At 44.5% G+C, this 16506-nt stretch overlaps 1 protein-coding gene across 1 annotated transcript in view; it reads right to left on the bottom strand.

The window, feature by feature from the left end:
- DYNC2LI1 (dynein cytoplasmic 2 light intermediate chain 1) overlaps positions 1–16506 on the bottom strand; it is a 69732-nt gene that overhangs the window by 26730 nt on the left and 26496 nt on the right. The window contains exons 3-5 of the mRNA XM_078784204.1: positions 8941–9127; positions 5030–5098; positions 4065–4142 (exon numbers count right to left, since the gene is read on the bottom strand). Coding sequence (XP_078640330.1) covers positions 4065–4142; positions 5030–5098; positions 8941–9054 — 261 coding nt within the window. The 5' untranslated portion in view covers positions 9055–9127. The remainder of the gene's footprint in view (positions 1–4064; positions 4143–5029; positions 5099–8940; positions 9128–16506) is intronic.

Raw genomic sequence — 16506 nt, forward strand, 5'->3', positions numbered from 1 at the left:
AATAGTTCAATACAATCAAGGGCTCTCTCTCGTGCAAGTGCTCACTGCAGTTCTCATGAAGCCTTCTTGTAAGTCGAGTCCTCTCCCTTCTCATAACTCCTCGTATGCATGCGAGTCCTCTCCCTTCTCATAACTCCTCGTATGCATGCGAGTCCTCTCCCTTCTCATAACTCAACTCCACGACTCGAGCGCCTGCCTCTCCCTTCTCATAACTCAGGTGGGGGCCTCGCGCAAAAGGGTTTTATTGCCACGCCCATAGAACCCTCTGGAACTCACCAGACGTTCTTCACCACGCCCTATCACGCCATGCCCTTCGAGCCATGGTTGGCTGGTGGCCCTTACCGTCATCGCCTCTGACGTGCTCCTTGATGCCGCCCCTCCTTGACCCCCGCGCTCCTCCCTCTTCTTAGGCCTACCTCATGTTACCCGACTAGTGTCGAGCAAACAAAGGGCAGCGAATGCTGCTGGCAGCCAAAGCGTAACACACGGAGGGATCAGCCAAAATGGGGCGCGGGATCGATTATGCCCATCGGTGGAATTGGAGGGTGGCCGCAAAATGAAAGGACCTAAGCTCATTTCTTTACACAACGCAGATGTTACTAGGGAAATTGCCTACTCTTACACATACTATGACATAACTAATACTCTAAGTGGGCCTACGTGTTGCTTGTGGACTAACTGGGGGGGGCAAACCTTTAGCCTTTAATGATGTCATATGTACAAATCTCAAAACCGTAGCAATATATATATATATACAGACTTGGCATTTAATATGGAATTTTTTTTTTCTTGACTTGGGTTTACTTTCTTAACTCAGTATATAAATCTGGTGAGTTTCTTTTACACTTTGGTGATTTATTTGATAAAAGAACCATGTCACTGATTGTCTGTTGCAGCAAGAAGTCAACAACAGGATTATATCACAGGTGGCATGGCAAAATGTACGGACAGGTGCATTTGATGATTGGCTTCACAGTCGGGTATACAAGGGTTGTTGCGTTCTGTATTAGTGGAAAACAACTGCTGCACGTCTCCAAAAGTTATTGCCGCTTCCTCTGGAGATGGTCCGTCAACTCGACAATGCTGTTTGTCATGGAGTGGTGGCTTTACGAAATTACGGCATGAAACAGCGTGCTATTGCTCGGCAGTATGGCATCACTCAAGGTCAGGTATCAAAGATCCTGAAACGAAATGCTCAGAGGGGTGTCCCTACTCCAATACCGAGGCCAGGTCGTCCCCGCAGAACCACAAGGAGGGATGATCGCCAGCTGCACCGGTTAGTCCGCAATGGCCGTACCAAGTCAGCTAATCGGCTTAGGGCTGAGTGGCAGCAACTGACAAATGTGCCTGTATCCAGAAGGCTAGTCAACCAACGACTGGTTCAAGCAGGCTAACATGCCAAACGTCCCCTGAGAAAGCCACGCCTGACCAGACAACACCGCCAGCGCCGATTGCAGTGGGCCAGAGAGCACCGTCAATGGCAGCCAAGACACTGGAATCACGTGATCTTCAGTGACTAGTCTAGATTTCTGGTCTATCGTCAAGATGGCCACGTCCGAGTGTGCAGACAAGTGCATGAAGCCTACAACAAAGATTGTATAGTGCCAAGAGTCCAAGCTGGAGGTGGTGGGGTGACCGTTTGGGCTGCTTTTCGTGCAGGGGGCAAAACTGACCTGGCTGTTCTGAATGGAAACCTGAACCAGTTCAAGTACAGGGCCATTCTGGAAGAAACATTGCTTCCATTTGCTCTTGCAGCCTTTCGAGGAAAGTTTGTCTTCCAAGATGACAATGCACGGCCTCATCGTGCTCGTATGATCCAACACTTTCTTGCTGACCGTGGTGTAGAGCATATGGAGTGGCCTGCCATGTCCCCGGATATGAATCCGATAGAGAACTTGTGGGCAGAATTAACGCGTCAAATCGTCCACTTGGACCAGCAGCCGACCTCTGTGCGTGAATTGCAGCAGGCTATTGTCACTGCATGGCAGGCGATTCCTGTCCAAACCTTGGCAAATCTCGTGAACAGCATGCCTCAACGTGTACGTGCTATCCTGAATGCTCGTGGTGGTTACATGAAGTACTGAACTGTAATTTTACCGTCCGTAATCCCAGTCGTAATTTAACTTTTGTTTTTGTTAAAACATTTTTTGGCTAATGTGCAAAATAAAGAGATACTTCTGGAAAACGTACAAAAGTTTAACACAGTACTGTCCATGAATTGAGTTCGATATCAGTTTACATCACTTTCAAGGATCAATTTATTTGTTTCGAAATGTCAAATGTGGTTTTTGGTTCTTTTAAGGGTCATATAAACAAAATCTAGAATAATTTCAACATAATTCCAATGAACTTTTGGTTCTAAGACATCTTGAAAAGTAAGTTCACCCCCACAAAAAAATATTCCATATTAAATGCCAAGTCTGTATATGTATATATATATATATATATATATATATATATATATATACATATATATATACATATATATATATATAAAATTTCAAAACACACCTGGTCACAAGTGTGCCTCACTGAACGGGTCCTCAGTCGAGGTCCTCAGCATCATCCCGTTTCGGCCCTTAAACCTCAATACGGTCAGCTAAGGTGGGCCAGCAGGGGCACAAACGCCTCCACATGCAGCAGCTACACCCAGATGCGTACATACCCCCAACCCCAGACAGTGAGAACACAGACTACAACAACAAAACCGCCTCCACTCCCAGAATCCACAGCCCCTCATCCACTCTCACACACCAAAAAAAAAAAAACCCAACAGACCACCTACCCTTACAACATGCACCACTCAAACAAAAACACATTTATGCAAAATCACACCCACTCCTGCAACACACACACCCACCTCCATTTGCTTTCCGTGCTCAGTCACTACCCCTTTAGGCTGAAATGAACCACCACCCACAACATGTGTATATATGTGTATATATATATATATATATATATATATATATATATATATCCTACTACTTCTTTAATTCCAACAATTATTGCCACCTTATGAGGATGTCTGGGGTACATTTTTAGCCCATGTCTTTCACGAACCGGGTGGCCAGGGTTGACATTTGCCCAACAGTGACAGGAATTTCGAATTTCACGATGACTCGCATTCTCTTCCTGAAAGACACCATGGGATCTTATGATTTTGTTGTGCAACTGAAAGGTGCTCTTGAAGTATTGTTATCACAATACAACATCATTCTGTTGCAGTTTCACGGAGCCTTTTCGGAGCCTTGAGGAGCTTTTCAGAGCTTCTTGGGAATAAACAGCCGTTCATTGCCCTGCATGCGAATCAGAAAGCTGGTGACAGTTTATTCCTGGGTCGAGATTCAAATGTAGGCTCGACATCCCAATGGCTAAGTTCTGTTATCCTGGTATTTCACAGACAGGGTGACACATCAATCTGTGGACCGTCCTCCCGATGGATGTTAAAATTGGGTGTCCCACCTGCTGGCATTAGTTAGTGAACGTTAAAGATCCCAAGGTGTCCTTCCCAAAGAGTAGGTGAGGTATCCCGGCACCGTGGCTAAATTACAAATTCCGGCTTACTCAGCCGAATATCCACCATCGGAGTGGCGAACTGTCCATGCTTGCAACCCTCGGCAATAAGCTGCTTTTTCAGAATCGAAATTCTGTGAAGAGCATGGTGAATAATAATGGTGAAAAAAATATATGCACCATAGCTCCAATATGCAAATACATTATATGAATGAAGTTCTCATTGGTTCATAATTTGTGCTCGTATTGTAGCTTTAATGGGTGTTTTAAACAAAACAAATAATTGCGGTGAAGAATATTGTTAAAAACAGTCGATAATAAGATGTTGTTTTAGAGGAGAAGCTTGGTCATAGAAAAGTGATCACAAAATGAGTTTCCTTAAAATACTAAAATTTCAACACATAATAACTGCGCTGTATGTTAAATAATGTCATTTAATTGCTTCACATCTTCTTTAGATCAACCATAATCTATTAAATAATATGTGAACCAGAGCAGATCCTATTGAAAACTTTAACTGACATAATTCATCAAAATCTTTTTCGTGTTACCAGTAACGTTCCTCCATGGATGTGGGAGACAAATCTTAGCGTCTTGCAGATAAGTTTTTGCTTATCAGAGTCAAGCATCTGCAACAAAAGAAATGGAGTAAATGCGAGCAGAGGTTGTAGTCTGGCTACAAACCCAAATTCCCAGGTTATAACACATAACATTTTGGAACAAAAAAAATGCTACTTTCATTGTGAAGATCAAGAGCTGGTTGGGATACAACAACAACAACAACATACATTTTAAGGCCATTTTCCCTGCTAGAGCGGGGGTTAGCCTTGCGGTCCCCATGACAATCTTCTCCATTTTGCCCTATTTTCTGCATCTCCCCTTGTTAACCCCCTTGCCTGCATTTCTTCTTCCACCATCTTTAGCCAAGTCTTTCTCGGTCTTCCCCGTCCTCTACTTCCTTCTACATTCATTTCAATCACTCTTCTCAACCAGTCACTTTCATCCTTCCTCAACACATGACCAAACCATCTCAACCTGTTTCTCTTCCCAGCATCCATCACAGGCTCTATTCCCATCATCTTTCGCAATTCATCATTTGTCTTCCTCTCTCTCAACGATACTCCGCACATCCACCGAACCATTCGCATTTCCACCCTTTCCAGCCTTCGTTGCTGCTCTACGTTCATTACCCATGTCTCGCTCCCATAAATCATAACACTTCTCACACATGCAGCATACACCTTTCCCTTCAGCTTCAACGACACTCCCCTCCTCGTCAGCACGCCACTCAGTTCCCGAAATGGTTGGGATAGTGGCATTTTAATCAGGTAGTGATAAAAGCACCTAAACGTCATACATTTAATAAGCATATTTGTTAATAATTTGTAATGTCTCAAAAATATGCTTGTTATTACCTAGTGATACAAATAACACAGTCAAGCCAATTCAGTCATCAAAGTAAGAAATTGTCTGTTCATCTCCTGTTTGAGGTGCAACGTCCATTAAATACAATTACCTGGAATAGGTCGTATTTGGTGCCCAGGATGAGTAAAGGGACTGGGAATAGATCCAGTTTATTTATATCCTAAATAAGGAAACAAAAGTGGTGTCATTCACATGTAAGATATGAAATGTAATGGTTAAATTATCAGCTGTTTCTTATAGATTTTAAAAAAACAGCAGAGCAATAAAGTGTTTCACAACAAGGATGCAACATCCAATGCTCTAGGATGAGCAATTTAAGAGCTCATGCTGGAAAATTATGTACGGAATGATGTATGAGCTCAGAGAGACATTCACTGACAAAGGGCTAAGCCCATACATATTTACACTGGAAAGGAAAGGGCAATCGGATGGAAAGACAGACTGGGATTTTTTTAAATAAAAGCTTGAAGTAGACACATGATTTGACATAGTGATCATCAGCTGACAGCTTAAATGAATAGACGTAGGAACAAGATTGTGAAAAGAACTGCAAGGTAGTTCTACATAGAGAAAAATCGCACCCATGTCCGAAGGAAGTGGTTCAGTTTGGCATTGTTAACATGAAATAGGCAAAGAAACACCTTTAGAAACCTTTAGAATTACGCATTAAAAGCCTCTGGAATAACCCTTTAGAATTAAACACGGTGGGTTAGAAAGGTTCTTCTTCATTTTTGACGGACGGATGGAAGGAAGGACATAGCTAAATATTGAAGTGGCTTAACCGCTTAAAAATAGGGAACCTTTTGACAACCTACAAGGGCTTATTTCACAGCATGATGGAGTACGACTCTCAGGGGTGGTTTCAGTGATTTATGAAGCCTGAGGCAAAAGTCCAGGGTGCCCCCTCCCCATACCCTTTATTCCCACCAAACCCACTCTGAACAAGAATAAAGCCCCCGATTTTCACAACGCATGTCCTTTCAATAATGCACCCCATTTTGTGATTTGATTTGACACTATTCTCCAATATTCACCAAAACAATACAGAAAATGTAGAGCTATTACCATAATATTATAATAGGAATGTAATGACTCTAGATTCATTTGTCATCTTGGTTTAAGTGAATTGTATTGGGCTCGAAAAATGACATACTCTAGCTATAACTAGGAAGAAATAGGGTTTGTAAGGTACAAATGTTTTTACCTGTTAGCCCTAATGTTATACCGCTGCTGCTGCCGCCGCTGCTGCTTCATCCTCGGTTTTACTTTTGAAGAAATTTGTAACTTTTAATAAACTTTCATGTCATTTTTCTCTGCTATTTTTTTTCGTTTTTCTGCCCCACTTGGATAATTTCATTTCACTGCTTCTGGCTAACTTTGCCAAGGTATCAGTGGCGATGCACAGCAGTCATAGCCAGTTGAAAGCATGAAACATATCGCCACGATAAGTGGATTCCCAAAGAAGACGAAGAATAATTTTGCCTTGGTAGGCCATAAAAGAATGTCAGCCCGATTGATGACGTGTGCACGTCGTTTTTTAATTGTTTTTTTACGACTGATGAATAGCACGAGCTTGATCGATTACACGTCGACGTGTGGTTGTCATTAAAAAAAATACAACCTACAAAAGCAAGAGGAATAGCTCATTTGTGAAGGGAGGGTAAACATCTGGAACGAGTTGTTGTTGTCATTTTTTGCTACAAGGGAAAATTGAAATACAGTAGATGAAATACACTGGGTGATGGAGGATATGATTTCACCCCTGTTGTTCGAAACACTGGGTGATGAAATTGATAGATTATTCAGTTGGTCATATAGTACATCAACTCCCACCAGGTTTCCTTCCCCCCGCACCCACCCGGAGCATTGGCCCAGGGCAATTGCACAGGCTGCCCCATAAGTAAGACCACCCCTGACTTCTGTCCTGTCTCCTACACCCTTCCTCCTTTTTATCAATGACCTTCTTTCTTCTTCAAATAACAAAATGCAGTCGTATGCTGATGATTCGACGTTACATTCCTCCATGTTTTTCCCATCTGCCCCATCTTCCTTCACTCGATCTGCATCTCGTTTCATCACATCCACCTCTTAAATTCGGATTTGGACAAGATTTAATGCTTCTAAAACTCAATTTCTTCCCATCTCTCTTTATAAAACTCCCCTCAACTCTCCAATCTCCTTTGAAAGCTTCACAATTACAACATACTAGGGCATGCCCGTACTATATATAAGCTAGGACGTGCCCGTACGTGGGTGCCCGTTCCTTGCCAAAAAAAAAAAAAAAAAAAAAAAATTGTGTAGGGGTGTGTGTGTGTAAACATCCTAGGGCGTGCCCGTACGTGGGTGCAAAAAAACATGCGTGCAAACAACAACAACAAAAAAAAACTTTGAAACCACGTGGCAGTAACGACCACAGAACCCCCCCCCCCCCTCTATTTACATGAATGGTTTGGTCCATTCGCAACGACCACAGAACCCCCCCCCTCTATTTACATGAAATGGTTTGGTCCAAAGCGAACGGCTTGCGGTGTTTGGTAAAGAAATCGCCATAGCTCGGTAACTACTTGTCCGATTAATTTCAAACCTTGAAAAGGCACATCCTCGGGTCCCCAGCAATATACCTGGCAAGTTTCAAGTATATCGGACCGGTAGTTGTCGAGAAACAGCGGTCACAGACAAACATACACACATACACACATACAAACACACATACACACATACACACAGAGATTAATGGAATTATAGATAGATGATTCAATAAACCTACTAGGTATTACCCTAACATCAAATTTATCCTGGAATCCACACATTACACAAATAGCTAAGTCTGCCTTGAAGAAACTAGGAGACCTGTTCAGATATCAAAGATTCTTCTCCTCTCAACAGTTGCTTCAACTATATAAAGGATTGATTTGTCCTTGTATGGAGTACTGCTCTCACATCTGGGGAGGTTCTAGCTCCACATACTTCCTGGACAGAATTGAATCCAACGTAACCTGACTTATCAACTTTCCCAATATAACCTCAAACTTGACCCACTCAAACTACGCCGCAAAGTTGGCTCTCATTCTCTTTTCTACAGGTATTACTTCGGTTTCTGCTCCCGAGAACTTGCTGCTTGTGTACCTCTGCCATTAGTGAGACCACGGAATACTCGACAATCCACTACATCGCTTGATTATTGCGTGGTCATTACCAACTCAAGGGTGGGCCGTTATGATGTTTGTTTTTTCCCCTCTACTGCCAAAATCTGGAACTCTTCTCATGTATTTCCCAACACTTATGACCTTCCCCTTTTCTAAAAGCAGATTTTTCAATTACTCAAAAACTCTTAGACTATTCTCTCTTTCTTCACTTTTCTATCATGCAGCTCTTTTATTTAAGGCCTGGCCTCAATGAGGACTATATAGTCCGTGAATGGAGCCTTCTACATAAAAAGGTGAGAAAATTTTAGTTCCTTTGCAGCTGAAATTAAATAAAGTGCGATGGTGAGGGGGACAAGAGGAGGGAGGTGCAGGGAATGTCCAAAAGCACTATCATTTTATCAGAACTCTGTTATCGAAAGGCCTGAACCATCCTCCCACTTGACTCCCAATATGTCACAGTGTTAATTCCAATCGCTTTGGACCGTAGCATCGAATCTCAAAGCCATGAGGATGTGAAAGGAAATATCATGAAAAGGTTGCAAATCTGAGCTAAAGAATTGAATGTTTCTAACATAGAGCCATTACTATGATGATGGAACATGTATATACATATTTTTGAGGAATAACTTAAAAAGGAAGGATAGGTTTAATATACACCACTTTTTTAAAGTTTTCAATTTCCTAGAACATATACCACACATGAAGTGAAGGTCTGCAATGATGAGCCACCTTAAAATACTACTGTCTCATATCCTTGTCCAAAATGTACAAGCTTCACCACAAATATTAAAGAATTGCAAATAAATAACTAAAGGTACTGTATAGATAAAACAATGAAAATATTGGCCTCACCTACCACATGGTCGCTGCCAACTTTCTTTAACATCTTGTTTTTCATTTGATTATGGATGTTATGATCTACTTTAACCAACTCTGCCATTGCAGCCTGGACAGAAGCTCGAGCCAGCATCAGAAGATCCAGCACATTTTGGCAAAAGTTTTCAGGTGCAGACAGATCCAGAACCAATACAAGAGTGAGCCTCCTGCACACAGCATTTCAATAGTTTTAATCACAGAGTTACTTAAAACATGCATTTAAAAACTGCAAATATTTCAATAGTTAAGTGAGTGACTCAAGAAAAAAGTGAATTTTGTATATATAGACAAGGATCTTGGAAGAGATATACACTGAACAGGTTTTTTTTGTATACAAAGTCGAGACTCGTGTAACAGCAAACACATAAAACACAAAAACATAAACAGAGACATAAAACATATAATAAAGGGAGCGGGAGACCAGAGGGGGGGGAGAGAGGGAAGCACACAAGCAACAGTAGAGATCTGCGACATCAGTAGATCTGTGGAACGGAGAGGGCTGAAGGAGGAGGGATGTACATGGTATAAAACAAACGGAAAGTACTAGGACTTTCAGGAAAGAAGTCAGAATTTGAAAAATGTGGATTTGGGATGTATTCAGGGGGGTAGAAAAGATCAAGGTTTTGGATGGGGGAAGATAAGAGATGGTGGTGAACAGCTGTTTTAAAGACCTGGAGGGAGGAGTGGGATTTAAGAGAGTGTGGGAGTTTGTTCCAGAGGCGGGAGAAAAGAGGATTGAAAGAGTGAAGGTGAGCAGACAGTCTGGATTTTGGCAGTTTCACCAGAAGAGGGTTGATGGCAGATCTTGTGAATCCTGAAGGGATATTTGGGGGACAGAGCACAGACAGAGCAGGGGCAGCTAGGCCGGAGAGGAGTCGGTAAAAGCCAGAAAGACCACCAACCTGCTGTCAGGACATAACAGGACAAAATAAACAGTGGAGAGCTCGTGGAGGGGGGGGGGGGCTGGGTGGGGGAGGGCTGCGGAGGGGCGACAGCAGAAAAGTTGAAGGCCAATATAGAATGCCACTTAGACAAACAATGGGGTTGGACAAACAAATGGAGGAATGGGGGTCAGGAAAGGATGCATAGGGTGGACAAGATGGATACAGAAGGAAACTCTTCGGAGGGAGAAACTGGAAATTTGGAAGGAGGAAGGCTTGGGGTGGGTGGGGTTTGGGGGTTAGCGAGGGTAGATTTAGCAAGGATAATTTAGATTAAGCCAACAACAAAAAAATCAACAATCTAAACCAAACCAAGATGTGTTACCAACAACACCTATTAAGCTTAACTCCTCAAAGTGAGCCCTTAGAATACCCTACTCAACACAAGGAGAGGGCGCTCCAGGGGGGCTCGATTCACTTTTGGTTAATGAACTAAAACAAGACAGCAAAAAGTAAACCACATCAAGACAATATCCAATTAAGTACCCAACATAACAGCTAAAACTGGGAAAATAGTAAACCCAAGACATTTGTATTCGACAACTGTGCCAAATGGAAGCTCGAAGTAAAGCAACAAGAACAAACATAAAAAGCAACAACAACAAATATAAAAATCAACCAAAGAATGACAACACACTGACATACTTACAATTTTTGTCTGACCTTTGTGAACAATGTACAAAGCAAAATATATCTTATACAGTTTTTGTTTTGTTTTTTTGTGTACAGAGTCGAGGCTCGTGAAAGAGCTAACATTTATCAAACAAACAAATCAAACAAACAAGCAAACAAAGTATATAAAAAGGGGAGCGGTCGACAAGATGGGGAGAGGAAGGGAGGAAGCACACAAACACAACATTTGAGAGCAGGGACATCGGGAGATGTGTGGTAGGGAGAGGGCCTGGGTGGGGGGGGGGGGGGGGGGGGCAGGATAGGTATAAAACGCAAGGACACCAAGGACTTCCAGGAAAGAAGTCGCCACCTCAAAAAGTGGATTTGGGGTGAAATTAGCGGGGGTAGAAAAGATCAAGGTTTTGGATTGGGGAAGATAAGAGATGGTGGTGAACAGCCGTTTTAAAGACCTGGAGGGACGATAGTGGGGGGGCCAATGTAGCAGATTGAAATGCCCGGTGAAATTGCTTGTTAATTTTTGGACACTGGTTGGGCTGTCTTTAGGGATGATATAAGTTCTAGAAAAAATATGTCTCCAATTGTTTCAAGTTCTTTATGGCGGCCATTTTGGATTTTCAAAATGGCGGATGTCGAAAACGTAAAATTCCATTATCTTGGCTTCTAAATGACCTAGAGTTTCGATTCTGGTGTCCAGTTGTACATTTTTGGGGATAGAGAATTGAATGAAACCTTCTTTAATAACCTACAAGGGATAAAAATAGGTTTTTATGGCACAGCCGAACCAGTGTCCAAAATCTAACTTAATGCACATCTATCTTAATTGGTATTTGTTATTTGTATGTTCCAGATTCGTGACCCTGAGCTATGATGGAGCCAAAAAGCAAGAAAACCAAGAAAGAAACTGATTTCACACTTTGCATTCAGTGCCAGGATCCCCAAGGTGCACTAGTGACTGAGCCAGCACTGGGCTCATATGCAAAGTTTCTCCAGTTCATCCAGGAGAGGGCACGATATGGTGATGCCGACTTCAAACAGATCAGCGAACGATTAAGCTGTTTCACTGCCACTGACTTGAGGAACAATAAAGCAAAGTGGCACCGGGCATGTTATGGATCTACATGCAACACTGCTCACCTGGAGCGTGCTAGAGTTCGCCACCAGAAAGCCTGCGAACATGGCGACACCCAGCATCTTCATAAGAGGTGTGGACGTCCTTCTTCTGCACCTGCCGCTGCAAGTACCTCAGGTTCTACGCAAGACGAGACTCTTCGCTTCACACGTTCATCATCAACTCCATTCAACAGAGACCTTTGTTTCTTCTGTCAAGAGGTCACTAAGGAAAGTGTACATGTTGTATGCACGTTCAACGCAGGTAAACAGCTGAAGAAAGCTGTTGAAGAAGGCAGCAACCACAAGTGGAAAGTTCAGCTGAGTGCTGCCATCAGTGCACATGATGCTCATGCGATCGACGTCAAGTATCATCTCCCATGCTGGGTGCAGAATGTCCAACGTGCTCCCAAGAGTGGGACATCAAGTGATGACAAAGAACACATACTGCAAGAAACTAATGTTATCAAAATAGCCGCAGACATTGAGTTTGTCAGCCTTGTTCGCTCTCTACTCCAAGCTGGTGAAATTCTCAACATGTCTGACCTGAAGTCGGTTTACTCCAGGATTCTTGACAATAATGGTGTGCACAATGTCCCATCACCTACTACCCAAGGCATGAAGGAGAAAATCAACTCTCACATTGATGACGTTCACTTCATGAAACCAAAACGTCGAAACGAGTCAGACTGTGTATTCTCCACTGCCGTGCGTGATGCAGCTGTCGAAGATGCAATGACGAAGACAAATGAAAAAAACATCGAACAACTGTTTGAGAGTGCCTCTGTTCTCCGCAGTGCCATTGCTTGTCAGAACAAGCACCCATGGCAATTTGAAGGAGAAATGAACACTGATGATGCTGAAAAGCATGTACCCAAAGTACTCTATGCTTTCCTCCGCTGGCTACTGGAAGGACCAGCCACGAGCATTGAGCCAGAGACTATGCGCTCAGCCACTATTCATCGAGATGTTATAACCATCAGTCAGAACATCATGTACGGCTACAAGTCAAAACGCCAAGTCACGTACAAGCCCAAAGAGCCAGATGCACCATTCCGCCATCGCTTAGAATGGCCACAGCAGCTTGCCGTTGCCATTGTAGTCCATCAGTCCACCAGAAACAAGAAGCTTCTGGATTTCCTGCATGGGTTCGGTCTGTCTGTTGATTATAGTCGGATCTTGCGGTTGGAGACACAGCTGGCCAACTCAGTCATAGAGTCTACGACAGAACAGGGTGTATACTTTCCAAGAACCATGCGCATAGGGACGTTTGTCTTCTTTGCAGTGGACAACAGTGACTTCAATGAAGACACACCTGATGGGAAGCGGACACTCCATGCTACAGCCTGGGCACTCTACCAACGACGGGAACATGCACCCTCCACAGATGAACATAGAACACTGACACTACATGACCGAAAGGCCAGACACCGTTCACTCAAGGTTCTGACTGCTCCAGACTTTGTTCCTTGCCAAGCACCAAACAAACAATCTGCCACAGGTACCACGTATAGCTTCAAGACACGGTCAAACCCAGATGTCACCAAGCCGTACTCTGCGACGGACACAGTGTGGCTACTTTCACGCACAATCATGCGAACAGCTGAAGCTGAGGACGTACAAGACGACATCATCCCACCAGATGACCAGCTGCAAGCTGCAGAACCCCAGCATGCTGACCCTGTTGGGTCACTCGTCCACGATCCAAAACAACCACCTGGCAGTAGGATCAAGCATCACGATATCCCAACTTGGACAGCCTACAACTCACTGCTCTCCTCTTCGAAGCCTCTGACAGAGGTCAACGCCCTGCCATTGGTAGCAGCACCAGCCCATGAATGGCAAACACTGATAACAGTCTTGAAACAGACACAGCAAATCAACTGCATGGTCATGGGTCCCGATAGGAAGACAGTGATCACCTTAGACATGGCCCTGTATGAGCGAGCCAAACAGCTGGAGATGACCAGAGATGACTGCAAAGGCAAGTGGGTACTGCGACTAGGGGAGATGCACACTGTGATGGCTGCACTGAGGGCTGCTGGGAATGCCATAGAGGACAGTGGTCTTGACGAGGCTTGGTCTGAGGCTGATATCTATGGCCCAACAACGACCAGACAAATACTGGAAGCCAAGCACATGAAGAGGGCTTTGGAGGCCCACATCACCACTGTCCAAGCCCTCTTCGACCTCTATGTGGACGAATTCTTCCAAGAGCATCCCCATCTGAGGGGCCCATGTACCCAGTCAGCACAACAGGTTGCCCAGAGCTGTCATCTACACAACCGAGAGGAGATGACAAGCGCGCAGAACAACATGCTAGCTGTCCTCGAGTCAAACGAAGTCCTGGAGGCCATGGCAAAGTTTGATGAGAGGAAAGAAGCCAAGAGTCCACTGTTCAAGTTTGTGCGACGCTACATGCGGATGATAATGCTGATATACACATTCATCCGTGCCACCCGTGATGGACAATTTGAGCTTCACCTGTCTTCACTGGATGAGATGTGCATATACTTCTTTGCACATGACAAACAGAAATATGCCAGGCTGACTCCCCGGTACCTTGCAGAGATGAAGGCCCTGAAGATGACAGATCCAGGGATCTACCAAGAGTTCATGGATGGGAACTTCAGTGTCCATAAGAATGAAATCCCCTTCTGTGCTGTAGGTGTGGACCATGCACTGGAGCACATCAACAGGATCATGAAGGTGACAGGGGGTATTGTGGGCATTACCCAGAATGCCAGTGCCCGCGAAAGGTTCTTTCTGACAGCACCAGAGCTGAGTAGGCTTGCTGAAGAAGCCCGTCAGATGGCTGGCTCACAATCAGCTACACGCAAGGAGCACCACGACCTATCAACCACAGTCTGGGCTCGGCAGGAAGACAACATTCGTCGACTGAAGAATGTGATCAGAGAGTCCATGAATCCCATGACGCATGAGGGTGAAGACCTGACGACTATCATCACCAAGGTGGTGATGCCAGCTGAAGTACAGAAGGATGTCTGCAACCAAGATGAGATTGGTCAGAAAGCGTATAACACGTTTGTTGCAGAGCGCATCAACACAAATGAAATCAACCTTTGGGCCAGAATGGGAAAGGTCAAACTGAAGATGTGGAAGAGTGCCAGGAAAGCTGTGAAGCACAAACTGGCAGACAAGGTTGTAGAGCTGAAAGACGACAGGTCACTGTTTGCGCGCATGCTGATCGTGGCCCGCTCACGACCAGAGATCAACTTGAAGGATGCCATAGGTCAATATGAATTCACCGCGCTTCCACGAACCCTCTTTGCAATGGCTGGGACACTACTACCATGCACAGACAAAAGCAAGCTCATGGGCATCCTAGAAGATCTACCCAAGAAGTCAACTGGCACTGGTCAGCAGCCAGACGACGACAATCCTGAACATACTCCACCCCCTCCCAAGAAGGTGACTGTCATAGACGGCATGGCATTAGTGCAAGCAATGGGTAAGCCACAATGGGTCAAAACATGTGCCCAGTGGGCTGGCCATTTCAATGCAACACTGGACTGCAAGACCAACGGGTATGATGAAGTCCACCTCGTGTTTGACCGATATGATCTGCCAAATTCACTGAAAGAGGCCACACGGGAGAGGCGCCAAGGTGGCAAGCCGCCCACTGCTTACCACGTTCAAGACAGCACCCCGATTGGGAAACTGACAGCAAAACAGTTCCTGTCGCACACCAACACCAAAGATGAGCTAACTGTCTATCTGGCAAAGAAAGCTCTGTGTCACTTTGAGGGGACTACCAAGGTCTTCATCGTCACTTCAAGGCAGGATGTCTTCTCCAACTGCATGGATGTACAGCATCTCCGTAGCTCCCAGGAGGAGGCTGATACGAGGATCTTTCTTCACAGTCTAGATGCCGTCCGAAGAGGTGCAACACAGCTGTGCATTCAGTCACCTGATACTGATGTATTCATCCTAGCACTCCACCGGTACCATGAACTATGCAAAGACACATACTTCATCACGGGTGTGGGGAACAAGAAGAGGCAAATCTCACTGGAACCAATAGTACATGAACTTGGTGTCAGGAAGGCTGCAGCCCTACCAGGATTCCATGCATTCACGGGAGCAGACCAGACTGGTCGGTTTGCCGGCAAGGGAAAGCTCACATGTTGGCAAGCCCTCAATAGGTGCTCTGTTGAGGTGGTATCTGCGTTTCATGACCTTGGGGCCTCTGAGGAGCTGAGAGCTGACACAGAAAGTGACATTGAGGCATTTGTATGCCAGCTGTATGAGCCTCGTACTACAGTTGTGGATGTGGGCAAGCTGAGGTGGAGACTGTTTACCAAGAAACAGCTAGAGGCACAGAAGCTGCCACCAACACGGGGAGCTTTACATGAAGCCATTGCTCGTGCACATTTCCAGGCCATGGTGTGGCATCAGGCTGATGTACCGGACCCCCAGCTTCCACAACCAACAGAACATGGATGGAGAGCAGAAGGAGATCAGCTGGTGCCCATCACAACCAAGGACCCTCCAGCCCCAGCTGCCATCACACATCTAATCAAATGTAACTGCAAGAAGACCCAATGCATGTCTCACTGCTCATGCAGGTCTCAGCATCTCAACTGTTCTGAGATGTGTATGTGTGGGGCAGATGAAGAGGTGTGTGGTAACACGGGTCAGGAGCGCCCCATGGGAATCGATAACACTGATGATGAGGAGGATGGAGATCCTTCAATGTAACAATGAACACTGCCAACTAAAAATATTGCACAAAGACATTATAAGTGTACATTTGAACACTAAAGTCCAGCCTTTATGTGATTTAGAAGTGAAAATGATGGAAAAAAATATATATATGTGTTGGCATAAGTGCGTGAAAATCC

Source organism: Myxine glutinosa, chromosome 9 (assembly GCF_964187855.1).
Source record: "Myxine glutinosa chromosome 9, kmMyxGlut1.1, whole genome shotgun sequence".
In the NCBI taxonomy this organism is placed as follows: Eukaryota; Metazoa; Chordata; class Myxini; order Myxiniformes; family Myxinidae; genus Myxine; species Myxine glutinosa.